Source organism: Talpa occidentalis, unplaced genomic scaffold, assembly GCF_014898055.3.
Source record: "Talpa occidentalis isolate TD23 unplaced genomic scaffold, MPIMG_talOcc4v2.1 talOcc4.12, whole genome shotgun sequence".
Taxonomy (NCBI): domain Eukaryota; kingdom Metazoa; phylum Chordata; class Mammalia; order Eulipotyphla; family Talpidae; genus Talpa; species Talpa occidentalis.
In genome coordinates this window covers 64,816,323-64,844,047 of record NW_023601212.1, presented here as the reverse complement: position 1 = coordinate 64,844,047, position 27,725 = coordinate 64,816,323, and the positions used below count along the sequence as shown (strand labels likewise).

The window sequence follows — 27,725 nt, the reverse complement described above, 5'->3', positions numbered from 1 at the left end:
CTACCTGTCCGGAGGGCCGGAAGTTACCTAGCTGGGGAGAGGCCCCTGCTTTGTTGTCGGCGTTTCAACAGCGCCGAGGGCCTTAAAACGTGTGGGGGTGAGGGGACCCGGCTGCTGGTTGGCCCGGGGGCCCCCCCAGCCTCGCCACGCGTCCGTCTGCGGCGCCCCCTGCCCTAGCCCTAGAAGGCCGCTGGCTCCCTCAGAAAGCCGTGGGCCAAAGCCGTGGGGGAGAGTGAGGCGGGAGGGGAAGGGACAGTAGTAAACTCCACCGAGCGCCCAGACACACCACACTTAGCGCGGCTACACTTCTGAGGGCGCCCACAGGAGGCGGCGCATGCGCCGATCGCCTTTCACGCGCTCGCAGGGCTTTGCGCAGGCGTGAAACTGAGAGCTAAAAATAAAGACAAGGCGTGACTGGCAGGCGGAGGGCGCTTTAGCTCCTGAAGCGCCACCGCGGCCAAGAGGCGCGTGCGCAGAGCGCGCGAGTGGGTGGGGCTCCTCCGAGGGGGCGGCCTCGCGCGCCCCCTGGCGCGCGCCCGGGGAGAGGAAGGAACGGGAGGGGGGCGGAGAGGAGGGAGGAGGCCTGGAGGGCGGGAGGGGGAGGGGAGCGGGAGCGAGGGAGGGTTTATCGACCGGGCGATTTTGGTTAAAATATTCAAAATGGCGGACGGAGGAGCAGCGAGTCAAGATGAGAGTTCAGCCGCGGCGGCAGCAGCAGCAGGTAATCATTACAGCATTTTACATATTCATATTCATACTCAACCCCGGCTCCCGCTGCCCCCCCCGCGACTTAGCATAATTTATTAGTACTCAGGATTATTATAATTAACGGCGGGGAGATGGGGGGCCGGGGAGCACGGAGCCCCCGCCGGGCGCCGAGCGGAGGGGAAAGAGGCTCGGAGTGGTCTGGCGGAGGGGGACGCCGAGGGGCCACGGGGGCCGCGAGCCCGCGCCCTCCCCCTGCCCCGCTCGCCCGCCGCCCGGCCCTCCTCCCCCGCCGGCCGCCGCCGCCGCGCCTCCGCGCCCGGAGCCCGAACCGAGCGGGTCCGCGGCGGGGCGGCGGGCCGGAGCGGAGGGAGAGGACAATAAAGACGTTTTACATATTCATAGCTACCGGGCCGGCGGGGCGCGGCGGGGCGCGGCGGGCGCGGGCGGGCGCCCCGGGCCGGGCGGCGCGGGTGGGGGGGCGTGGAGGTGGCGGCGAGCACAATGCCCGGGAGGCGGCGGGGCCGGAGCGGACCCCGGCGGCCGGACAGCGGCCCGCGTGCCCCCGGGAGCGGGCCGGGTTGGGGGGCGCGCCCGGGGAGAGCGCCCAGCCCGCGTCCCGCCGCCGCCGCCGCCGCGCGGGGGCCGAGCGGGGCCGAGCCCGGGGTCACGGCTCCGGGCCCCGCGGCCGCGCCCCGCCGGTCCCCCGTGTGGCGGCCTGACCCGAGCCGGGCCTGCGCTCGAGGTGGGTAGGGGCGAGCGGGCGCGGGCGCGACGCGGTGGCCTCTCGGGGCGTCGGGGGCGGGGACGCCCCCTCGGGGACGGACTGGGGGGCCGGGCGGCCCTCGGGGAAAGTTCCCCGCCGTAGCGGGGGTGCCCTCGGGGGCCGCCCCATGTGTTTGGGGCCGTCGTTTCTCAATCCCCGTGCGTCCTGGAAAAGCCCCCCTATTCCCGGGCGTCCGTGTGTCCCGGGGGGACGGGGTTGGAGGTGCCAGACGTGATCCCTTCTTGTCTCGCCGCGCACCCGGCGCCCCCCGCCACTCATCTGACTCTGGCCCTCAGGCCTCTCGTGCTCGGAGGCCTCCCCAGAACTCGGACGTTCAGACCTGCCCTCCTGCCCCAGAGGTGGCTGCCTGACAAGTTGATAATGTTTCTGCTTTCCCTTCTCCGGTGGGAGTTGGGCAGGGGCGGGGATCCCCCTCCTGGGCTCTGTGCTGGGTTGAGGAGCTAGGTTCTGGGTCCTCTCCACCCTCGGCTTGGGCTAACCTCTCTCATTTGAATAATGTCTAATTCGGGGAGGTTTATATTATTGAAATGGCCGCCTGGCTTTCCCCGCCTCTCATGTTTAGTAATTCAGACCTTTAATAACAGCCACTCACAGCCCAACGCCGTGTTTATATTTTACATTCGCCCCATGTGCTTTTGTGGTTCGATATGATTCTTTTTTTTTTTTTCCTTGGCAATCCACAGGGCTCTGAGATCAAACCCAGGCTGTGTTGGGAAGAGACGGGGAGAGCTAGGCCGTGGCTCCTCCAGCAGTTGCCTAGGCCTCATATTCTCTGCCACTTGATTTATTTACTAATAACCAAAATGACCCCCCCACCCCCAACTTGCACACGTGAACCCCTCCTCCGCGGGCAAAACAAGTCCTCTCTGGGCCTCACTAGCATTAAAACAGTTCCTAGCTAAGCATCAACTCTGCCGTGTTATGTTTTTTTCTCAAGAAGACTTTCCTTATAGTTTGCAGTACTACTGGGCCTAAGGAAAAAAAAAAATCTGTCTTCTCATTTTTAGGCGAATGAAACTTTTGGTTTAATACAAATGAATCACTTTGTTTTGGGGTAATTCCCTCCTCCCCTAGATTGAACCCCCCCAAGTTAAACTACTTTGTAGAGGTCTGCAGGATTCGTAAAACCCGTAGTTTTGTTTCTAGGGGTTGGGGAATAGCTAAGTATTTTAGAAATGCTTTAACTAAGTATTTAAGTTAACAATTTCAACATTTCTCAGTGCTGTGTTCCCTTATCTGTCTCTTCATTCTAATTTAAAATTTTTTGTTCTCACTGTCATGTACTTGCTTATTTTAATTGTAGCACTCCTGAAAACAGAAATGGGGTTATGATGCCTTTGAGTGCTTGTGTCATGGTTAAATGTGTGAAAATAGAAGAATAAACAGGCATTGTGTCCACCTGATCTTGGAACTTATTCCCCTCCCAGCACACCCGCCCTCTTCTTTAAGTTGTCAAATTGATTTCATGTTGTATGTAGATTTAGGAGAGTTAAATTGTGAAAGGCAGATTAACTTTTGCTACTTCTAAAAAACAGTAATTTTGATTTTGACCTTTTCCTTGGTGAAGTTTTCTTTCCTTTTTATTTTGTATGTTTGTAGTTTTTTTTTTTTTTTTTAAATGTTGTGCTGTTTGGTCGTTTTTTTAAAAACCCCAGCTCTAGTACCATTTTAGAGAAATGTGCTTAACACTAATGTGCTAAATCTTTGAGATTATATTAAGACATTTTTTGTCCATTTGTTAGCTACATATTTTTTGAGCTAGCTTTCAGCTCAATTTTTGTAAAACTCTAGATTTGATGGACTAATAGGAAGCCAGTTTCTAATAACCAGTTCTCACTATTTTTCCTCTTTCACCTTCAGCAGGTAGACCCTGAAAGCAGCAGGAAAAAAAAAAAATTTAGCGTTCACAAGAAGGTTCAGGTGAATGACTGCTTCAGAGACCTGGAGCATGAGGTTGGGTGGACAAAAAGCAGTGATATGATTTCATGCCTTAAATAGCATATGTTTTTGCACCCGATTCCCAAGATGTGGTCAAACTGATGATGTCACTGGACAGAGGACAAGGTGCAGTTAATTTGATTTATTGTCCTGAGGTGAAGTGTAGCAGTGAAACCTTCTCATAGGGAAACCATTTATCGTGGTACAATTTCCTTGATAGCTGCATTTAGCCACTACTGAGGGTATAGGTATTTTATCCAAGATGATAAAATGTACATTGCATTTTACAAACAAAATTTCACTGTTAAAATTTTTGTAATATGGAAAAGGATGAGCATTGTTAACTGATGTTATATTTTGCTTTGCTTTCTGTGCTATTGGTGCTATTGTGAAAATTTATTTCCTCAAATTTTCAGATAGAGACTGAGTTTTAAACAAGTATAATCATAAAAATGATGCATGTGGGCTTATTTCAGATGGATTCTTTGTGATCCAATATTCCAATATTCTTTGTGATCCCAAACTGATTGACAATAAGGCATCACTTCTTGGCTTAGAGAACAGTTCAGGCTAAAGACATGAAATTATTTGCCTTAGAATCTATTTAAATGAATAAAGGGAAGCTGAAGAGAAAGGGCTATAAATTCTTTAAGGTTGAAATTACAGTGTTTAAAATACAAGAAAGCATTGCTTTGCAAACAGTTTTTAAAAAAATAATTTGGAATTCTTTTTGGATTATCTTTAATTGGGACAAATTTATGTATTTGATTTTTAAACTTGTGCCATTGTGAGGTGGTGAGTCCACGAAAAGTTTTGACTTTCCTGTTAGACATTTTTCATTGTATTTTAGCTAGTTTATCTGTAAGTGATGATTAGAATGCAGTAAAATTTGCTGTTTTATCAGCCAAGCTTGATAGAGTATTTTAGGCTACTTTTGAGTCTTCATAACTTTATAACCTGCCCTTCTTTTTGCATATGACAGGTTGCTTCCCACAGGTTTTCAGAAACCCCTTGTCATTTCCCTTCTTGTTCCATTTATTAATTACAATGGTACTTTAGATTTTATGGCTTAAAAATTCATGTGACAGCTGACCAAATGTTTTTAATTTCTAAAGAACTGTTCTGCTTCCAAGCCATCACTGTACAAATTACTGACCTCTTCTCCAGTCTTCTAATGCCTTTCATTTTGGCATTGTCAGAAATCCCAGTAGCCAAAAAAAAGAACACTATTATTCATGTTTAAATGGTGTAGTATTATCTTTTATGTTTAATTTGCTACTCACAGATAAGTGGTATAAAGCAGAAGAAATAAAATTGCTGCCTATGTTGAAGTGATTGTTAATCTGTTATTCATCTGACCAGTGGGTTTCAGAATAAGTTTTGGACTCAGAATTTCACATTGTTTTTATCAAGTCACCAAAGATGCTTAAAAGAGCCTAGAATATCTTAGGCAGTTGGTTCTAAATGATAACTGGAAATTTGAATGTCATTTTTATTAGTGTCTTTCTATTAAACATGACAATTTGAAGTTTCTTGGATCTGTATTGTTTGAGCTTCAGTTTAGTTGTATGTGTATGCGTGCTTAAGTGATGGCTTTAAAATTAATCACTCACTTTAATGAATATCTGTTTCCTTTGTATTAAGAAGACTATATGTGTGTGTGTGTGTGTGTGTGTGTATAATGTTATGTAGTGGTGATTGTCTTATTCTTAGTTACTTTTGTGTTTTTAATGTTGAAAACTCACGACTGTCATGTTTACATATTAATCATCTTTCAAACACTATGAAAATTACTTTTCTTTTAAAAATACTGTTGTGATTGCCAATAATTTGCTTTTATACAACAGTACTGGTTTAATTATACAGTTTTTGTGATTAGTAAAGACTCAGAAGCCTAATTTTAAGATGTGCTTTTCCAACTGGAAGGGATTGCGTTTGGAACTATTCAAATAATCATTGTTTACGGATCCTAACAAGACATGACCCTTTTGGGGTCACCTGTGTTCATTCTTCTTTCTGATGCTTCCTTTAATGTTAAATGCCTGAACAAACATGTTTATTATTTCTTCAAGGAACTCTAATATTGGGCATTATAGTATGTGGATTTGATTGTTATATATGTTATCTCTCCTGAATGAATTCTTTCCTCCTTTCCTTCTTTTTCTGGGTGTGGGGGCACTCTTTGGGTCAGACTTTTGCTTAATTCTTTATTGTGTTGCTTAAAAAAGATAAATATCTTTTTGGGTGGAATCAAGGTTGAGAGAATTAATCATAGTTTCATAGAGAATAAGTGTCCTTTTGCTGAACAGTTTTGCACTTTATTGACATTTTGTGAATAAAGAGAATCGAATAACTTTGTAGGCTTATATTTCTTTTTAGGACTCAGTCAGTTTTATTTTGTGCTGAAATATTTCTCACTGTTTTCTAAATTGATCATAAGCTCTTTAAACTTTTTTGGCAATGATAGCAATGGAAACAAAAAATAGTCTGAATGGATCCATTGCCTGACTTACTGATTCATATACAATATACTTAGAATTCAGAATATGAGAATTGTCATTAAGTTTTAGAACCTTGAATTTGAAGAAAATTTTGTGTGCATGTAGTTTGTAGGGTTCTCTGTTTCTACTATTGGATGTTAATTTACTGAGCATTGATAGGATATCTTCTTTGTACTTGGTGACTGATACTGCTCCTTTGTTTTTCATTTATTTTCCAGTTGAGCAACTGCTCAGGTTTTCAGTGTTGCCTAGTTTTTTGCTGACAGGATTAGTAATGAGCAAAAGAAGAATCAGCAAACCTCTGTATTTGTCACCTTCTCTTAAAGTACTGTCTAGGAAACTGGGTATTTCTCCAGAAAAGGAGACAACATGGAAAGCACAAAACTAAGCTCAGTACAGGAGTTAGTAGTTGCTTTACTTTGATTGCAATATTGAAAGTCATTGCAAGTACAATTTGTTACATGATTTATGTCCTGATTGTCTGTGTAACTTTATTAGGTTTTACATTAGAATCTAAGCAGCATGTATAAAGTTAAATCAGTAACAAAAATTATGGTAGGCCTTTTTTTTTTTTTTTTTAAGCTAATGAACTTTCTCTTTGCACTAGTAAATACAAAGTAGACCTAGGATGTTAAACAACTCCTTGTGTTTTAACACGTGATCATCTTTTAGTTGTACTAACTGGCTTTGTAATCTACAAAGTAAATATTTTTAAGAGAGAAGTAACCTTGCTATTTTCTTGTTTTATAGTATAATTATTTTAACTGCTTAATGGAAAAAATTGCTTTTTTGCTGATTCATACTGCAGCAACTGAGTTTATTATAATCAGTCTTTTAAAAATAATTATTTAAACATTTCTTAGTTTACAAAATGTATCTACTATGTACCCTATTCTGTGACAGTTGTCTTTGGGGTAACAAAGAGATAGGAGTCTGCTGTGGAAGAGTTGGTATGTTTACTAAATTAGGGAAAATTTAAAACAATGTATATAATTACATATTAAAATATGTAACAGATAATAATGATCACAGTAGACTTCAGAGTGTGCCAAGTTAAGGACCTAAAGCATCCTATAGCTGTTATAGCTGGAAGTAATTAAGATACAATCTATCCTAGAGCCTTTGCAGATGAGGAAATATTCTCACAGTGGTTTAGTGACTTGCCTCAGTCTCTTAACTGTTGAGTAACAGAGAACATAAGATTTAGTAGTTTCTTCCTGCCCAAGCCCCCAATCTCTCCCTCTGCCACATTGCTGCTAATCAGAGAAGGCCTCAAGTAGAAGGTGAGATTTTAAAGTAGAGTTTAAAAGGGGAAAAATAAGTTAGAGGAATGGGAAGATAGGGAAGGGCATTGCAGGTTGAGTTCATCTCTGTCCTGTAAGGTAAGGAGGGAGAAAAAGGGAGGTGGTTGGAGGTTTTGAGTAGGGAATCCTGTGATAAAAGTGATGTTTTAGGATTAACATGGTGGTATGCAGGGTTACTTGAAATAGAAAGGGAAAGATTGGATCCATGGAAACCAGAATATAAAATTGAGATATGTGGTTAGTTGACCAGCTGCTTAAGTGCTGCTGTGGTACAAACATAATAAGACCTGATTTCAGGAGGCTTTGATTTAATAGATAACCCATTATAAAAAAAAAAAGATGTTGAAGATATTTCTAGTTACCTCACATGGAATAAGGAACTTTAGGAGACATTCTTACCTGATCTTTACAGTAGGAACTATTTTATTTCTAATGGTTTTGTTTATAGTCTTTAGATACTGAACTGTCTAATTGTTTCCTTAAAATGACAGTGTTTAAGCTGAATTTTCACTCTGAAAGGTTAGATGGGCAGTTATGATACACTTTTTAAAAATCTCATTCTCAGTGCCATTTTTATGTCCTTAGCGTTTGTTTTGTACCTCTTTTATTGCTTCCATCTTTAAACTCTTGTTGTTTTGTGTTTTATGTGAATTAGTTATATCCTTTCTGGAACAAGGCAGGTATAAAATAAAATTACTATAAACATAACATAATGATAATGTCTTTATTTTTATAGTACCTTAGAATTTATAGCCACACTCCCATTTTCCTGACCTCTGTTGATCCTTCCAGGCAAATATTAATATACCCATTTTATAGCTGAGTAAAATAAAGTTCACATTAAGTGACTTTCCCAATGTCATGTGCTTATTAATAAGCACTGAGTGTGTTTGGGGAACAGCAAGACTTCCAGATTAGCTATTATTTATTGTTTATATGGGGGAGTAGTGGTAGGCAGGTTGGAACTCTGTTTTGGAGAGCTCTGAATGTGCTGTGTTGGTGTAGGAAATTGGATTTTGTTTGCTAGGCAGTAGGAAGTTATGGAATTTTATTGTTCTGGACTATACCATGACCAGAGCCCTTAATATAAAGTGTTTAGCAGCTAGTTGTAGTAAAGGGGTGGGATGGAAAGATTGTAAGTTTACATTATCAAGAGCAGTGCCATGAACAGAAGTAGAGAAGTTGGAAGAGGGAGCCATTTGCAATCTATTCCTTTTAGACCTATCTTTTGAGACATGATTGGGTGGGTTATATTAGGTTTTAAATTCCTTGTGAAAATCAAAGTATTATTACTGAATTAAATGTGTGATAAAAATCCAAATATTAGGATTGAGATTTATGCTTATGTCACTGTGTGTGTGTGTGTGTGTGTGTGTGTTTATATTGGACATTGAGCCTGAATGTTGTGAACTCTAGATAGCTCACTTAATTTGGTACCTACTTCTGTAGTTGTTTCTTTGAACAATCTGAAGGTGATAATGCAGGTATTTAAGGGATATTGTGGGGAGTAACAAGTTGATAGAAGAAGCATTTTTAAAGCACTGTAGTAGTACTTGTGTGCACAAAAGTGCAATCAGCAGTTTTATTCCTTGGATGCTGTGGAAGAGAAGCTGTAGGTTGATTCTGTGGGGAAGCTTACTGCAGGGTCTCCGTTTCCATGTGCAGTTTAGTCTTTGGTAGATAATACTCCCTAATATTCTTTTCAAAACTTTATACAGTGGGGGTGCTCCATTTCAGCAAATACAAATTTGTCTTTGATTTTAAAGCTTTCTGTTATTTAGCACCCACTCTGCATGTGCATTCTTATCTTTTACTACTTCCTTAAATAGAAAATGACTCAACAGTTCTACCCTGGAAGTCCCCGTTTAGGCCCACCATAAAGTTTCTTTTATCTGTTTTTTTGTTTTTTTTTTTTAAAGGTTTATTTTATTTATGCATACAAGAGCTGGGATGTAGGCTGGCGAGGGGTGGGGGGGGGCGTGTGGAGGGTAGATATGTGTGTGTGTGAGAGAGGATTCACCAGAGACAGAGCCGGGAGCAGAACAGGTGGATCTACTGAAATATACTGCTGAGGGGAGCAGCAGGCGAGCCAGGAGAGGTCTGCTGTGCCATGTGCGTCAGCATCCTGGCCTGGGATTAAACGTGCTACAGTGGTTGCCCAAAGCTTCCTAGTGCTGAGACAACCCCTTGCACCACCAGGGAGGCCCAGGTTTTAGTTTTTTAAAAGGTGTTCCTAAAACATTGCCTTGAAGAGCTGTTCTGAGAGGGTGGCGATATTTTGTTGTGGTGTTACTTGGCTCTTCTCTTTACACTCTTAGTCCCCCTCAGGGACCCTCTACTGTCCCTGGCCCGTTTGAGACACATGACATGAAAATAAAGCCACTGTTTTTTTGTTTGTTTGTTTGTTTTTGGTCAGGCCAGTATTTGGCATGCGCAGTGAGTATCCACTCCTTTGGAATTGGTGCCAAATGGTGAAAGGGCACTGGGAGTTGAGAGACCTAGGTTTCTAGATTACTAATTAGCTTTGTGTCTTTGGGATGAGTTACTTCATCTCTGATTTTTTCTTTTACTTTTTTTTTTCATTTGTAAATAGAGTTTCAAATTGTTCAAAAGCCATTGGAATTATGTTAAAAATGAATTTTAGGCAGGAGTTTACTGTCAACGGTCAGGATGAAGCTGTTCCTATTGCAGTGGGACCAAGGGGGTGGAAAGCATCCTTTCTCCACCTTCCATGTGGTCTCAAAGGCATTTTCACAGCATCCTTAGCACTCCTACTGGGGGCACTGTTTGAAAACTATTAATCCTTTTTTATTATTAGAGGCTTATCTATTCTTTATTCTATCTCCACAAATATCTGAACTCTCAAGCCTGTGCTTCTGTCCCACTTTCTTGAATTTAGCACTTAATTTGTGTTCATTGAACAGCACTTTGTTATACAGTCTTATTTTTTCCCTAATTGATTCGTATGAGTAAATCTGTTTTCTCCTAAGAGCCATGAGAGCAGTAACACATTGCAAGGGAAAACAGACGTGTGACAATAATTGATTAAATTTGGTGTATTTTTCAGTCTTTGCTGGGGTATCACTCATGGAACTTTTTCAGCATGCAAACACCCAGGGCTTACTTCCTGAGTTTCTAGTACAGTGGAGGTCTGGCATTCTGTAGTTTAAAAATCTTCACAGTGATTTGATATTGTTAAATGATTACTTCTTGCATTTCAAGGTTATTGCATAGAATACCCTGAACAAAGGTTCTCAATGCATCCAAAAGATTCTATAATGAAAAGACAAATTGAGGAGTGGGAACCTGGATCTTTACTCAGTTTGCTTCTAGCTTTCATTTAACTTTTCTGGCCCATAGTACGTATTCTTATTGATAAATTGTGTATTGTTTTCTTACTTTTTTTCTCTTGAAGCCGTGAAATTCTTCAAAAACATCTCTTGGGTGTAGGCCAGTCAACCAAAGATACTCAACAGTAACCGTTCTGTATACCAGTTTAATAGATATTTCAGAATATAGAGCATATGATAGACTTGATCCTGTCTTACCAACAGAGAATAGGTAGTCTGGAAATAGTAAGCTTGTCAGCAACTATGGTAGTTCTTAACGTGAGCATGAACTAGATTATAATTAACCAACATGACTAGCCTCTTTGCATTCATTTAATTCAATAAATATTTGTAGAGCTTCTTCCATTCCTTGTTACGTTTCCAGCACTGGAGATAGAGTAGTAAATAAGACAGATACTGTCTCTGCTCTCTCAAAGCTTATAATGTGATGGGCAAGTCATACATTAAATAAAACTGCTCATAGTAAATTGAGGAAAATATGGATTATTCAGAGTACTCCGAATAAGACAGGGACATAAACAAGATAAGGATACCTAATCTGGACAAGAGGATTTAGGAAGGGCTCTGTGAGGAAGTGATATTTTACAGTAATAGCAAATTAAATCAGTCTAAGTCTGAGAGTAGGATGTGGGTTGAGAATGTTCTAAGTAAAGGGAACAATATATATGTAATTCTTGAAAGGTGTGAAAACACAATATGGCTGGTCCAGGAAGAGTAAAATTTGGTTGAATAGCTGAAGGTGATTTTCAAATTATGAAACTGTTTTCTTGATCTTTTTTAATGGGCAAGTACACAGGTAAAATTTTCGGAAGTGATTCTGTACCTTCCAACAAATGTATTACTGTCTAGTAACAATAATAAATAATATTACCATGTCATTGTGCAAGTGACTGTACTAAATACTTTACATGCATTTTCAGATTAGTATTTACAGTGACCCCAGGAGGTGGGTGTTATCTTCATCTTTCAGGTAAGGCAACTGCAGTTTAAAGAGGTGAAGTGACACACCTACATCTCTGACCTTTTTGGTCATGGTCATGACAGTGGGCAAATTAAGAGCATCAACATGTTCTAAACCATTAACTTCTGCTTCACTCACTTGAATGATAATGCATGTAACAACTGTTATTTCTAAATTTATCCTGTGTACTCTTACGCAGTTCCCAGGTCCAGATCGTGTGGTCTAGAATCAATGGTGAATTGTTAACTCTATCTTGCAATTTGGAGGGGTGGACAATTGAATGCCAGGTCTAATGTTAACTTAGCTTTCAGGAATCTCCAGATGTTTATTATAAATATATTTTGAAGATGTTTGTGTTGGAATGCTGATCCTGATAACCCATAAATCCTGAAGATAATTTAAAAAAGAAATCGCAGTATACATCCTTGAACTCCCTTCCTCCCCCCCCCACCCCCCTTTTTTTTTTTTTGGCAAACCCTTCTATAGAATTTACCCAGGTAAATAAACATACATATATTGTTTAATTGCTAGGTGTAACCTGGGTAATTTCAAAGCAGACTTTTTTTTTTTTTTTTAAGGTATCTGAACTTTAGTTGGGTAACTTAGTGATACAAATAACAAATGATAAATTGATTGTTGAATTGTTATTCAGGGTGGCTGTAGCTGATAAAGGGTGATTCAGAAAGGTTAGTCAGAAAGGCCCAGGAAGTCAGCAGAAGGATAGTTTTCACCTTGACTTGTCTTATAAAACTGGAAATATTGACATGTCTGCAGGTTTCAATTCTTCAAAAACTATTTTTACCCACAAATTTTTACAACTATCCTTCCACATCTTACCTCATACTTTTTATTTATTTTTAAAGACTTAACTTATGCATAGAAGAACTGGGGTGTAGGCCAGAGGTGCAGGGGGTGAGAGGATTCACCAGAGACTGAGTGGAGAGCAGAACAGGCAGACTCGCTGAACTACACTGCTAAGGGGAGCAGCAGGAGAGACAGGAGAGGTCTACTGTGCCATGTGGTCAGCTCCTTGGCTGGCGATCAACTCATGCCTCAGTGGCTGAGGATAGCGTGATAGTACTGAGATTTTAACCCCCGCGCCACCAAGGAAGCCCAGCTCATCCTGTTAAATGGCTGCACAGTATTTAATTGTATTGATGGATCAGCATGTTGCTTGATCTTTTTTGATATAAGATTTTTCCCATTATTATAAGCACCCATCCACAATGTTTTATTTTTAAATATAAAGTCATATGCATAGACTTGTAGAGTTAAAAACTACACACTTAAAAGTTTTTATATATATGTGTGTGCCATGTATTTGTTTACAGTATTTATTAGGTCATTTTTCTACTGTCTCTAAAGTTTTTGCTAGGTTGGTAGATGAAAAATGAGTCATTGTTTTTAATTTCATATTTTGACTAAAAGTTGAGCATCTTATTAAATTTTTAATTCTATATATTTTTTTCATATTTTTCAAATGTAATGTGAAAAATGGTTTCTTCTATTCCACTGGTTCTATCTCTTTCAGCTAGAAATTTGCAACTTCTTAAATATTCTTTTTTTTCCTTTTTTTTTTTTGTGGGACCCTCGCTGGTGGCTGGGGATCGAACTGGTGCTGCAGAGGCTGTGGGCAGCCTTGCAACCCAGTGCTCAACCGCTGCGCCACCAGGGGAGGCCCTTAAATATTCTTTTTCCATGAGTACCATTTTCCTCCTTCCCCACAATTAATTCTTACCCCATTTTTAAGAAGTAACTTTGGGATAAGAGTCCACTGTGTGTCCCTCCCTGGAAACTTCAGCATTTCCCATAGCTTCCTCCAAGTCTTCCCAAACACGGAGTCAGGGTTTTTTGAATGCTGTGGTCCCCCTTCAGTCTTCTGTCTTAGCACTTTTAATTATTGGTTAACTTGTTATTTTCCAGATTATTTTATGCTCTATGAGGTTAGGGACTACATTTTATCCTGCACACTTAATGCTTGCTGTGCACTTGATGCTCATTAAGTATTCAATATTTTTTTGATTTTCTGCTTTTCTTTCACTGTGTATTCCTTTTTTCATATTTTTTAATATAAGAATGAATTTGTGTCGTTAAGAGAACTTGAGGCTACCCCACAATATGATCTTTATAATCTAAAATTGTTACTTACGAATTTTTTAATTCTGTTTCAGTCTGTTATATATTTAAATTATTCCACTTTGAGTAAAATGTACTTTCCAGAAAGATGGAGCATGTTTATGCTGTGTGCATTGATTACTCTGCCAGAGGTCCTAGGCATAATGGATATCCTGAAAGAGGAGGCGTATGTGAAGTGAATAGAGCCTAACTCTAGACCAGGGAGACTTGAGTTTGAATGCTGATTTTGCCACTTACTGATAGGATCAATAAGCTAGTTTTTCAGGCTTTTTATATAGTACTTTACAAAAATTTATTTCACTTAATGAGTTTATTCATAGCTATTTTTTTCTAAAGTATCTGTAATTCGCCAAGTCTCTGTCTTTTCCTGAGTTTGTGATAGTCAGAGTGAGAGTGCTTGTCTTTATGGAGTATACCATGTGTCACGTTCTCTTCCTTGTGACTGGAATGTTTTTGCCTTCCTTCCTCTGGATCTGTAGCTAATTTCCTGACTAGTTAGCAGAACTTCAGTGACAGCCAAATCTTATTTATCTGTGACCAACTGGTATGCAGACCAACCATAGAGTAAATAGTGCATTTTTGAGAGAATAAAAAAAAATGATCAGCAAAATCATCTACATATTGTAAATGATCTCTCATTGACCCCTGCGTAGTAACCACAAATGTTAGACTTGTGTCTGTCTGGTTGGTAGTCAGATATTTTACTTGGAGTCACCTATTAGCTCATCCTTAATAGGTGGGGCTGATGGCAGTCTGGATGGAGACAGATGTGCTGTGGCATTGTTGTCTGGAGAGCAGAACCTATCTTACCCTTGAACAAAAATGTTTCTTTTAGTAAAGGGGAACTAGAGTGAGTATAATGTTTTTGGCTTGCCTGCTCTTACAGCATTAATTTATAATCATGTATTTGGAAGGGAAGGGTTAAAGGGGAATGCAAAGATAATGCAGGTATTTATGTATTACCTACATAGGAGCTGACCTACATTTTTTTTTCAATGCTGGGTTAAACAGTAGTCTAACCTCTCAGCAAGCTTGGGGTTCTCTGGAACATGGGGAACAAGAAATTTAAGGAAGCTGATAATAAGGAGTAAGATAATTTAACTTCTGAGTGAGATAGCACAACAGTGTTATATGTGAACCACAGTTGACATACATCAGTGACAGTGTTGTAAAGTCCCTTGGTGTTGAGGAAAAATGGCAGTGACCTTCAAGGATAAAAACTCTCTTATTAAGAACATGATCATACATATTATGGAGTTTAAACACCTTCTCAGACTCTTTTGGGTTATTTAGAAAGTTAAGACATCAGTAGACTCAGATTATTTCATAGCAATACCTAGCATTTTCCCTATTATTTGAGGGTGGGGCAAGGGCTCAGATAAGAAACAGTTTACAATAACAGTCTGTTTGTTTTTCCAGGGGTTTTTATCAAGTAATTTCTGTGTTTCCATTATCAACTGTGGTTGTTACTTTTACCATTCTGCGTGATGGTTGTGGAATAATAAACATTTCTAGATATTATATGTGACTTTGCCAATATGGTAAGTTTAAGTTTACACAAAGTCCTCTTTTACTAAGGTTTCTCATTTCTATAAATAAAGAAATTGCTTGGTATTCACCAATCTTTCCTCTGCTCCCCTTCTCTTTATGATAATCTTTCCCTGTCTCTACAGTTTTCAGCTCTCAATTAAGAGTTTAATGTCTTTTATTTTTTAAAACCAAGTATGATATTTGCAAAATCCTTTCTTTCCCTGACATCTTATGTGACATTTTTTCCTGACCCCTTAAATTTATGAAGAGAATTTTCCTTATGATGCATTAATGCCTTAATGAAAACTTTATCCTTTTTTTCATTTTGCCCCACCCTCTGCCTTAAGGTGGCTTATTGAGATTTGTAAACTATATTGTTTTCAGTAAGGGACAAATATTTCTCCAAACTTTGTATTACATGGTACAATAAACAAAACCTAGTCAATTTATGTTTATAACATTTAAAAGCAAACAAACTTTTAAGGAAAGCACAATTCCTGATTAGAAGGAACTTTCTTAAAAACTGGTCCCTATGTGGGGCTTTCCTGGTGGTACAGGGGTTATGGCAGCCACTGCCTCATGAGTTCAATCCCCAGCCAGCCAGGGAGCCATCCATATGGTGCAACAGACCTCAGCAGTGTATTTTAGTAGATTTGCCTGTTCTGCTCCCCACTCTGTGGTGAACCCTCTCACACACCTCTGGCCTATACCCCAGTTCTTATATGTATAAATAAATCCTTAAAAAACACACACACACACACACAACTGATCCCTATGTAATGGAAGTAATAGTGGCCTCACAGTAGTCGTTCTGTGGATATACCAGCAAACTTCCTAATACCCCTCCCCAGGGCATTGTACCAGGGAATCTTCACTGAGACCATGTACATGGTGGGGCGGTGAGGACAATTCAAAACAGTCCACCTTAAAAGGGAAAAAGAATTTGCAATAATTAGAAGAATGGAGAATTACATATCCCTTAGGCAATCTTTCAAAAATATTCTTTCAGCTTTTTATAGGTTATAAACTTCATGAAGACAGGCATATATCTGTTTTGCTCACATTATTACAGTGTTAGAGCTGTTAGGTGCTGTGGAGACTATCAAAGAAGTCTTCAGAGTAAATACCAGACAGTACTGGATTTGAAATGATATTTGTTAGTGTTTATTTTTGAAGTTAGAGAAAGATGATGGTCATGCTATTTAGGGAGACACCTCACAGGGAAACATTACTTTGGCTCATTGGCAGCCTGCTTCTCAGAAACTCAATTTTGTTACCATACTTGCAGGTAATTGAGTTCAAGGAAACTGACTCTTGTTAACCAAATATAGGATAGACAGAAATAGAAACACTGCCTGTTTGTGTTAACCTATAAACCTATTATGAGAAATAGAATTTCGAAGTAGGGCTAAAATTCTCTACCAGTCAGCAGTATATTATTTCCTTTTAGAGGAAGCCAAATTATGATCAGAAGAGTTGCTTAATGGTTCTTCCTTGGTTCTGGCTATGGACATTTATTAATGATGCTAATGGTCAGGCCATACTGTCTTTGTTGGCTATAGTGAATTTTGTCCTGAATGTTATAGGACACGTTCTGGAAATTTTTCTTCTCCAGGGTTCCCTTTTTTATTTTCAATTCAGGCACATTGTCCTTTAAAACATTGCCACTGACAGAAAGAGAACAGTAGATTAAATAGTCCATGGAAAAGATATTTTTAAGTAAACGGAAATGTTGAAATTAAATATTTGGATTATTGGTGAACCTCAGCTTCCCATGTTGTTTTGTTCTTGCCATGTGGTCAATACGTAGTTAACTTCCCATTTTAATAAATAGAGTGCTTATCTTTGTATAGTTTTCACTGCTTAGAACACACCTAAAAGTGCTGTACACAGGCAGCAATGCAGGTCTTACTTTTAGTGCGTGCTACAGGTATTCATACATACTTTATAGTAAACTGCTCTGGTGGCTTAAATGGCTATAATGTGGCATTATAGTCAAGTTTGACACTCCCCATCTTTCTCTTTTATTTTTATTCTAGCAGGTGCTAGAAATCCTGAAAGCAGAATACATAGCCCTTCTAATAACGGTATACTTTGCAAAATTAATTATTTTCCTGTCTGCATGAAATCAGAGTTTAGAAGTGAGGAATGACTGAAATTGACATTAAGTGAAGGAACCAGCTAGTAGGGGGATAGTTGGCTGTCCATTTGAAAAGAATTGTGTGTCAGGATCATAACTTATGCAGTATACAAAAATGAGTTAGGAAATTTTAAAGATTGGAATGTTTAAATAAAATCTTAGGAAAGTATTAGGAAAAAAGTAGGAATAACTTGTTATAGGGATAGAAAGATTTTTTTTTGTAGTTTTGTGGGTTTTTTTTTAAAGATTTATTGATTTATACAAGAACTGGGGTACAGTCAGAGGCACAGGAGGGTGAGAGAATTCACCAGAGACAGAGCGGGGATCAGAACAGGCAGACAGAGCAGCGGGCGAGGCAGGAGAAGTCTGCTGCGCCATGTGGGTTTCTTCCTGGCCGGCTGGGAAGGGTGGCCCGATAGAAAGATTTTTTAAGCTGACACACAATTCAGATGTTATAAAAGGAATTGAATTATGTAAAATATTTAAGATTCACCTGCCAAAATACTCTACAAATTAATTATATAGAAGAAAATATTAATAGCTTATATGAAAGATAGTTAATTTTTCTTGATATAGTAAGTACTTAGACAACTAATAAATGACATACACTCCAATAGATATATGGTCAAAATGTATGAGTAGGCAATTGACTTAGACTAAGAGTATAAACATAAAACATGATGAAGAGCCTCAACTTTAGAACTTTCTTCAGGTTAGAAAGAAACCTTCAAGGGCCTCCATGGTGGTGCAGCGGTTGAGCGCTGGGCTGCGAAGCTGCCTGCAGCCTCTGCAGTGCCGGTTCAATCCCCAGCCGCTGGCGAGCATCCCACAGACCTCTCCTGCCACACCCGCTGCTCCCCTCAGCAGTGTATTTTGACCGTCTGCCTGTTCTGCTCCCCACTCTGGCTCTGGTGAATTCTCTCACCCTCCCGCGTTTCTGACTGTACCCAGTGCTTGCATAAATAAATAAATCTTTAAAAAAAAAAAAAAAAGAAACCTTCAAGATGAAGAAATAAGAAAATGTACTTTTGATGAGATTGTGGGAAATTAACATGTTTGAAGGAAAAATAGAGTCAAAAAGATTACTGACCATGATTTAGAGGCAGTGCAACAGCGTTTCTTTTTTTATATATATATATACTTGGTAGATTTATTGCTTTAGAAGAGGAAAATCGTGAAACAGTTAAGTAGCTGTCATGAGAACGTGAAGCACAATTTCGTCATAGTCTTGAAAAGCCATGTCATTAATAGGAAGAAATATGCATTGATATCAGATACTTAGGGTACTTGATTGAGAGATGGAAGAAGAGCATCTAGATAATATTTGCACAATCTTGTAGGATAGAAAAAATTAGAATACTTTGTTTCTTGTCCACCTTTTGAAAAGATTCTCCTTCCAGTTTTGCACTGTGGTCTTCATCTTCTTGGACTAAAATTTATTCATCTGTAAAATGGAATCATGGTGAAGAAGTTTCCATCTATCTTCAGAATTCCTTAACGTGGCTTGAGTTGGAGTGGGAAGAAAATGAATGGCTAGATCTGTGATAAACAGTGACTACAGGCAAAATTTTATAAATAAATTTATGAAATTTCTTAATGTCTTATTCATCTTTCCTTTGTCTTTGTTGCCTCTCTTTTCTTTCATTTAAAACCTCTCTATTAAGCATGCATGAATATATATGCAAAGTTTGTTTACTTTTTTGTTTTAATTAAGGTAACATTGGTTCACAACATTCTTTGTGATTCAGGGGGATAGGATCACACCAGATGCATGTCCTCACACCACACCTACCATCAAGGCACCCATAGCCCTTCACCATCATGCATTATACTCCCCTCCTTTGTATCCTTGATTGTACAGACAGTTTTCTAGGGTTTGTTAATGGTTTGGTTTTATCTCACCCTTTGTTTTGTTTCTCTGTATTCCACATTTAAGTGATACTGTATGGAATCTGTCTTTCTCCTTCTGACATTTTACTTAGCATTATCCCTTCCGTTCCACTCATTGTCGCAAATGGCAAGAGTTTATCTTTTCTTGTAGCTGAGTGATAGTTTATTGTATATATTTGTCATATTGTGCATATTTTTTCTAACTCATGTCCTTGCGCACTTGGGTTGTTGGCTATTGTAAATAGTGCTGCAGTGATAGATCTATGATCTATTTTCAATATTGTGAGGAACTGCTATATTGTTTTCCACAGGGGCTGGACCAATCTACATTCCCACCAACAGTGTATGAGGGTTCTTTTTTCTCCACGTTTGTCAACATTAGTTGTTCAAAGTTTTTTTGATATGAACCATTCTCATAAATATTATATATAAATAGGATTAATTATAGAGGTAAGACGTAGGAGATAAGAGTAAAACATATTCTGGCAAAGCAAAACTATTTTTTTAGAGAATCTTTGTATGTTGCCCTTTATGAAACTCTAGAATTCAATTCTGAAAGTGAAGGAATTTGGGGTAGTAATTTTTTAAATGGTATTGAAATGTTTCATTCAGGTAAAACTCTAGTATGTCTGAAGACTTTTACATGATCCAAATACTTTCCTAAAGTGGTGATGAGATTTTATTGTAAAATTATTTATATCAATCATTCAGTTTGAACAAGAAGATGAATTTTTTATACTTGTTCCTTTCTAAATGACAAGACAAAATAATACTTTTTGAGAGTAAGTTTATTTCTGGTTATAAATATTAAAGCATGGTGATTGAGAAGAATGTTGATGTTAGCTAAGCCATATTGTTATATCAAAAATCACATATAAAAATAGAGTTAATATTAGACATCATTAGAAAACCTGAAAGATTTTAACATTTGATATTGGAAAGATAGTTTAAAATGTTTCAGGATATAAAATATAGTTATATATTTGGTTTTAACTCATCTATCTCAATTGTAGCATGAGACAGGCCCTCTTTGGCACACTACTGAGTTCATATACCTTTTCTAGACAATATTCATAGATCTGGCTTTCTTTGCAACTATATAAAATAAAAGAATTTGAGAAATTTAATACATGCACTATTTCAATTTGATCAAACCCTTAGTGCTAGAAATTTGTCAAGATAGAAATAGAGGATTAGAAGAAGCAGAAATTGCTTCTTCACAGTATAATAATTATTCAGGAAATAATTATCAATACAATACTAAATTTCATGTCCCCAAACTTATGCTTAGTGAATTATTTTCTTGTATTTTTGAATTTAAGAAATACAATTGCAACAAATGAACACTTCTGTGAGATTTGTTGTTGCTGAGAATGTTGTCCTTAAGTCACTAAGAAACATCTTTCAGTTGTTAACTACTTAAGAAAAGTTTTCCTCCTGGGGAATGGAATGCTGCTGTCCCCACTCCCACCTTCCCAAACAAAGTTAAGTACATTTTCTTCTTTACTTTCACCACTGGGAATCTTGGTGCCAAATTACGCTTTAGTTAATACTTTACCATATTTACATTGAAGTTTATGATCTTTTTATCATTTAATCTTTTTAACTCCTCTTATTTTCCTTCCATGTTTTATATTTTTCTCTTTTTACTTAAAATGTCTGTGAAAGTGATTATTCTTGTGAAATGTTAATACACTGAAAAATTCTCAGCCTTACAAGTAATCAAAGAAAACCAGTTATAGCAACATTGAGAAGCATTTTTTTCCCAAATACAATTATTATTGATATACTAACGGTTTTCAATACTAAAGTTTTAAGAGTACACCCTCACACCTCCACATATGTGTTGTATATACTGTGCTGTACCCACCACCATAGTTCTGGTGCCAGTCATCATTATCAAGTTGAATCCCTGTACCCATTCCTGTCACCCTCCCTTCCCTTTCCCCTCTGGTAACCATTATATATTTTTTGAAAAACAAGTTAAGATGCAAGAAATGAAAATAATGATGATTTTCAGTGCTGATTTATGTAGGTGCAGTGAATTGGACAGGGGAGTGTAAATCTGTATAACCTTCCACATGCCTTTTGCTCTAATGATCTAACGTCTTGAATATATCCTAAGGAAGTTCCTTATATTTGGGGAAAAACTGTATGCACAAAGATACATATTTCCAATTTATTTAAAAAAGGTAAAATTTACAAGCAACCTACATGGGATTGTTAAGTAAATTTCATATCAATCTACTTGATGGAAGGTATAATTCCATTTTTAAAAATCACCAAACTAAATGGCTCTAGCATTAATTGGGTCTCTTAACTGTGCTGCAGAACTATGCTAAGCACTTTCTCTTTTAATGTTCAACCTTATGAGGGTAGGTACTTTTATTCATCTTCTTTTAACAAGTGCAGAAAGCTGAATTAACTTGTTTGAGATCATCTGGCTACTATAATATAGTAAAGCCCTAGGGCATATATGCAAGAAATAGAAGCCCTGGGGTGTGATGCTACCTGCATTCAGGACTGCTTCTCCTGGAGCCTCCCTAACAACAAGAGGGGTGTGTTGTGCATAGGCATGCATGCAGGATGGGTGGGAGGAGTGAAAATCTGAAACTTATTTAATAAAGAGTTAAAAAAATATATCTATGATTTTTACATCTGGAAGGGGCTTGAAGTCCACAGACTGCTTCCTCAGTTGGAGTTAATTACTGGACATAAGGTCTTGTAGTTTAAAATGTGACTCCAGATTTTAGATTTCAAAGTAAAATGTGTTTGCTTTCATATAGTGGACTTAAAATATTTGAAATTTACCAAATTTTAAGAATTGGAAAATCTGAATATTGGTATAAGCAGGAAATTTATAGTCATTATTTAAAAACTGAAGCTTAGTGATTTCTGTATCTGCTAGCATTGTATGGAAGACAGGAAGACCATATCTTTTCTTTTATGTTGGTAATTTCTCCTTAGAATTTTGTCTGTTTCTTGTAGGTTAAAGAAATATGAAGTGTTACCAGATTTAAAAAATTTATATGTTTATAACTTTAGTTGCTGTAAAAATACAAGTAAATTGATATCTTTGTGAACAAATGGTGCTTTTAGTTTAGTGTTAAGTATAATTTTCTAAATAAATCAGGTTATAGTCATTATTCAGTTTCTATATTCCCAATTTAAAATGAGTTTGGATTTGTAAAACACATTTATAAAGCACGTGTTTAAATTTTCACCCCAATTTCCTTCCCCCACATTCTTTTTCCTCTTTGAATCTTCCTTCTCTTTTTTGTTTATTGTTTCCAAATTTGTGAAAATATTACATCCCCATTTGAATTTCTGTTTTGAGCTATGTAATGGTCACTAGGCTTCTGCCTTAGTAGTTGGAACATTACTTTATTTTTTAAGTTTTCTTTTTTCAGTTTCTAATTATTCAGTATACATGCTGTACCATAATGTTAACTTTGGATAGGAATTCTGTTGTTGGTCAATAGGTAAATAAAACATATCTTTATGAATTATTGGAAAAGTAATTGGGCGTGGATACATATTTTACATACATATGTTTTAAAAGGCATGCTTTTAAAAGTTAGCTTAAAAAGTATAGGTAGAATAATAATTATACCAACAAACCATCTAGCTTGCTATGGAAGAATAGAAGCAATTCTGTTCTATTTAGGGAGTGGAGAGAAGGAAGTCAGGAAAGACTTCTCAAAGACCCAGAGTCTTCTAACTACTAAATGGCCAAAAGAACATCAAATAACATTTTAAGTATTTTTTTTAATCACAATAATGGCTAACATTTATTTTAGTGCTAATAATGTGCTAGTCACTATTCCAAGAACTTTGTATATTTTATGTATTAGTTCAATTGTCGCGACAATCCTCTTATTGAGGTATCATAACTACCCTCTTTTTTACACATGAGGAAACTGAGGCACATTAGTTGAAATTAGCTAAGATCACATAATTAGGAAGTTGAAAAAGTGGCGTTCACACCTAGACTATCTGATTTCAGAATTTGGGATTTTACTATGCAAGAAGTTAAATGCTGGGTTGCACTGGGAATAAACCCTTTTCAATTAACTTGTGTTACTGAAGCAAATGTTATTTTTGTAAAATTTAAGCAGTTGATCCTATCCATTACTTTCTGTAAACATCCTTGTTTGACATCCTTCATCTTTTTGCTTTCAAACTTTCCCCAGCTACCAGCCCACTTATACCTCAGCACACTCACATTTTGTTTCTGCTTCCTCTTGATACCATCCTTTTTCTTCTTATTGCCAAGCTTCTTTGAACACAATGTATATACCTCTAAACTTCCTCTTCCTTCTGTGCACCTTTCATTCCCTCTTTCACCCACTGAAATCTGGATTCTAATGAGATTTATGAAAAAATAGGTAGTGGAAGATGAGCCTGTAAGGTTATGCCTTTTCTTGTTTTTATTTTTGTAATGTTGCTGGTTAGCCCAAGTTGTATGAGGGGAGAAGGCAATCATATGGCACCCTCCAGGATTGGAGGCATCGTTGGGGTATACAGCCATAAAAGAAGCTAGAGAGGAAAGTATTGACAAAGTCACTGATGTACTCTCGGGTCTCAGTGGAATTGAGCAGGAAGTGGAGGAGCAAATCCTCATCCAGGGAACAATGGAGGGAAAGTCTGGATGAGTAGAATAGGTATTAAATGGAAGTGAGGAAATGAGATCAATAGGGAGTGCTGTTGGATGGAGAGAGTAAAGTATTGGGTGGAGCAGTTTTGGTTGTCCTCAGTTTAAGATCTGCCCATTGGCGAGAAAGACTGAAGTTCATTAGAGTTGAGGTTGTGGATTCACCTGGGGGGGCATGGGCTTGTGTGCTTATGGAGATAGCACTATGATGAACCATGGAAGCATCATTTTCAAGGTGTTCTTTGTTATTGTTTTGGCCTCTTGATTGCTGTCAAATGCTAGATATTAACAGGGATTATATTTACCTTTGTAATTGACAATTTATTCTTATTTACGTAGCATAATGCAAAAGCTTAAGTGAAAAGGCACTTTACTGTGATCAAATTCTTCCATGTGGTCTATTTTTTATTTATTTCCTAGCATAACAACTTAAGTTAATAGCATTTTAATCCTTTCAATCATTCTGCACAATCTGTTCTGGCGTTTTCTTTCTAGAAAATAAAGAAGAGAAGAGGACATGAGATGAAGAACAAATGGATAGAGACTCATCTTTCAGGCGGCTTTAATTATGCTGATAGCTTTGGGGGATAGCCATAGTCATGGGTTAGATAGAAAAACAACAATCATAACTTGGGGATGTTGTTTTCTTTATGTTATTGTTTGTTTTAATTGTGTCTAGGTGGAATAGTGTAGGTGCTTCTCAGAATTTAAATTAATGGAAAATGGTGTTTAATAGTATTTTTTATTCTTGTTCCCATGGTAACATGGGAACATCAGGGACAAAAAGTAATCTTAGGTTTGAGAGAATTAGTTTAGTTTAGCATTCCCCTGAGAGTTTGGGATAGAACGTTGATGTATACAAATAACAAAGGTGTGCAGTCTGTTGGTTTTCTATAAAGTTTGGCATAACACAATCTTTGGTGGAGTCTGGAAGCCTTTTTTTAAAAAAAAAAAATTCAATAAAATGGATTAAATTGACTCTATAGATGGTTTTTAGTAATCTGATAAACAAGAAATCTAAGGGTCTAGAATATTAGTTTTCTGGTATACTAGGGCATTATTTTAAATAATTTATAATAATAGCACCCTATCTCTTTATAATTATGTAAATTATAATTTATAAATTATAAAAAATACTTTAATAACACCCTATTGTCTATATAATTTATTTCTTCAAATTTTGTTGCCTTTCCTAATTAAGCTTAGTTTAGACTAGATTACAAATGAATATGCAGGGCCTCCCCGGTGGGTGGTGCAGCGGTTGAGCACTGGGTTCCGAACCTGCCCGCAACCTCTGCCGTGCCGGTTCAATCCCCGGCTGCTCCCCAGCCACAGGAGGAGGGTCCCACATGGCGTGCAGACCTCTTGTGCCACCTGCTGCTCCCCTCAGCAGTGTACTTCGGTCCTTCTGCCTGCTCTGCTCCCTGCTCTGGCTCTGGCGAATTCTCTCACCCTCCTGCGCTTCTGACTGTATCCAGTGCATGTATAAAAACAAAAACAAACAAACAAATAAATAAATAAAACATGCCTCTATAAAATTAAAAAAAAAACAACAAATGAATATGCATACATAGCTTTAGTTTGTCTTGCTAGAATTCTAGAAGCAAATTAATATATCATTTTATTGATAGTAATTTCAAAATTGTGTTCTTTAGGGATCAGTAATAATGATTTAACAACATTTCAGATAATAATAGTGAGTTTTTTGTTATGTGTATGAGTGGTATAACAAGAAAATCTCATGAGCAGACTATGAGGTTTTTAGCTTTAAATCTAATCTTGAATCAGTTTGTACATTAATAAATTATTAGGACAATATTTATCAAGTCCATGTTTATTTTGCTGAGTATGGAGATAGAATTTGGAGAGAGAGTTTCAATGTATTAGTTGGAAATTTTTGTTTTGACTTCTTTCATGTTTCTATATATTGAGTACTAGGAACATGGCATTTTTCCATTAAAAAGTAAAGGTCATACTTCCTGGAACTCACCTGGTCTTACAGCCTGTTATATAGACAACCCGTTGGTTTGACTATCAGGTATGTTTCCTGCTTGACAAGTTAGGTTTAGAAAAGTGTGTGAAAACATGATAGCATTTTTGTCATCATGGGCTGTATGGTGTTATAGACTTTAGGGTGGGTAATGTATAATGATTAAATTCCCTCTATTTGATTAAAAATTATGTGAAAATAGGGCATATGATAATAAAATTTTTCCTGCTTATTCTTTATAAGTTGGTTATTTAAGTAAAATATATTTTCTAAGGTTTGACTATTTTCTCCAGGTTTTTAAATCTCTTATATCTGATAACAGGCTTCCTTTAGATGCTTCTACAAGCAGAGGCCATCCTGTTTGCTACTAGGATGCTATGAACAGGTCTCTGTGGAGAGTATATTTAGAACTATTCAGGTTTCATGTGTTATGTTTTTGCAAGTGACGAGCAGTACAGATGTTTATAAGGTTTTTTTTGCGGGGGGAGAGGGGGTGGGGTAGACTATACCTTACAAACAGCAGTCTCCACTAATTTCTCTCTTAGTTTGTATAGTATGCTTTCCCACAGTGCTGTCCAAACTCTTATTCTTTGTATTTCCTGCATTGAAAAAGCCTACCATTGAGTCCCTTAAGGAGACCCCAGGTTCCCAACTTCTAGTGTCAGTATTTTTCTCATGGTGAAAGAGAACCACATCATAAACTTGATAATTTGAGAGCATCAACCAGATTATCCATCTGTATTCTGTGTAATTGGGCAGTTAAGTTACAAGTTGTGTTAGATCTGGCTTTTCCTTTTTTTCTAAACTGTAAACCAAAGAATGTTCATAATTGAGCAATAAGTGGCAAAAAGAGTCAAAGTGTTTCTGGATAATAGAAAAGCTTAAATAAATCTTTGAGAATGTAACTGAATTTGATAGTTTCTTGCTCATAGGGGAGTCAGGTTAGCAAGAATGACCAGCTTAGAACTTCCAATCTGATGTGTGATGACACTAGAGAAAATGTATCCTTCCAGGATGGCATCTCTCATATTTCTATGCCAAAGACTGTGTTGGCTGGCATTTTGCCAGGAGCTTTGGGTGGTGACTGATTTATGTATGTATTTAATTTAAATTTACATAATCTAATTGGGCCTTTGGGTTTTTAAAAAATGGCCTTGTTTTATTGCAGTACAGTGTTCATGTACAATGAATATTTTAAAATGGGATGGTCCAAAGAGCACGATATGATGAATTTGCTAATGAAATGCTTCTGAAACTTGGGCAGACTTGATTATCAAGGGACAAGTGTACTTATTAGGCCAAAAGAGAGTCAGCTCAATGTCCTGAATTAGTATGTTTTTATCTCTCATCAGCCTAAGAGTTTGTACTTGATGGTCAGAAACAAAACTTTTAGCTTTTGTGAATTCTGGAATTTACTCTCTTGTATAGCAGGTGTCATTTCTTCCTACTGTCAAGTTTCATTTATTTTTCCAGTTTTTCTTTTTTCTTTCCCAGAGTGAAGCTTGAAACAATAGTTGGATAAGGATTTTTTTTTTTTTAATTTAAACAAATAATGTTCTTCTTAGATTTTTTTCTTTTTGGTGCCACATTTACCTGTACCATTGGGGAAGAGAAAAGTTTTTATATCTTTGCTGTATTCATTTTACTATTTTCTCTGTGCTTTTCAGATTTAACTAGGGAAGAAAGCACCTTCAATAACACCCAGACTCTAACAGTATATAGGGAGTTTTATACCATTTGGGTTTTTTGGGGAGGGCAGGAGGGGTCCATATTTTTAAAGCCTTTTTTTTTTTTTTGACAAATTGTGCTTCTTATTCACATTGACTATCTGTAGATATT

General features: G+C 37.9%; 1 protein-coding gene across 1 annotated transcript in view; it reads left to right on the top strand.

Annotated features, from left to right (window-relative positions):
- The first annotated feature begins 641 nt into the window (after nt 1–641).
- Nucleotides 642–27,725, top strand: part of POU2F1 (POU class 2 homeobox 1) — a 152,328-nt gene continuing 125,244 nt past the window's right edge. Inside the window, exon 1 of the mRNA XM_054693503.1 lies at nt 642–721. Coding sequence (XP_054549478.1) covers nt 661–721 — 61 coding nt within the window. The 5' untranslated portion in view covers nt 642–660. The remainder of the gene's footprint in view (nt 722–27,725) is intronic.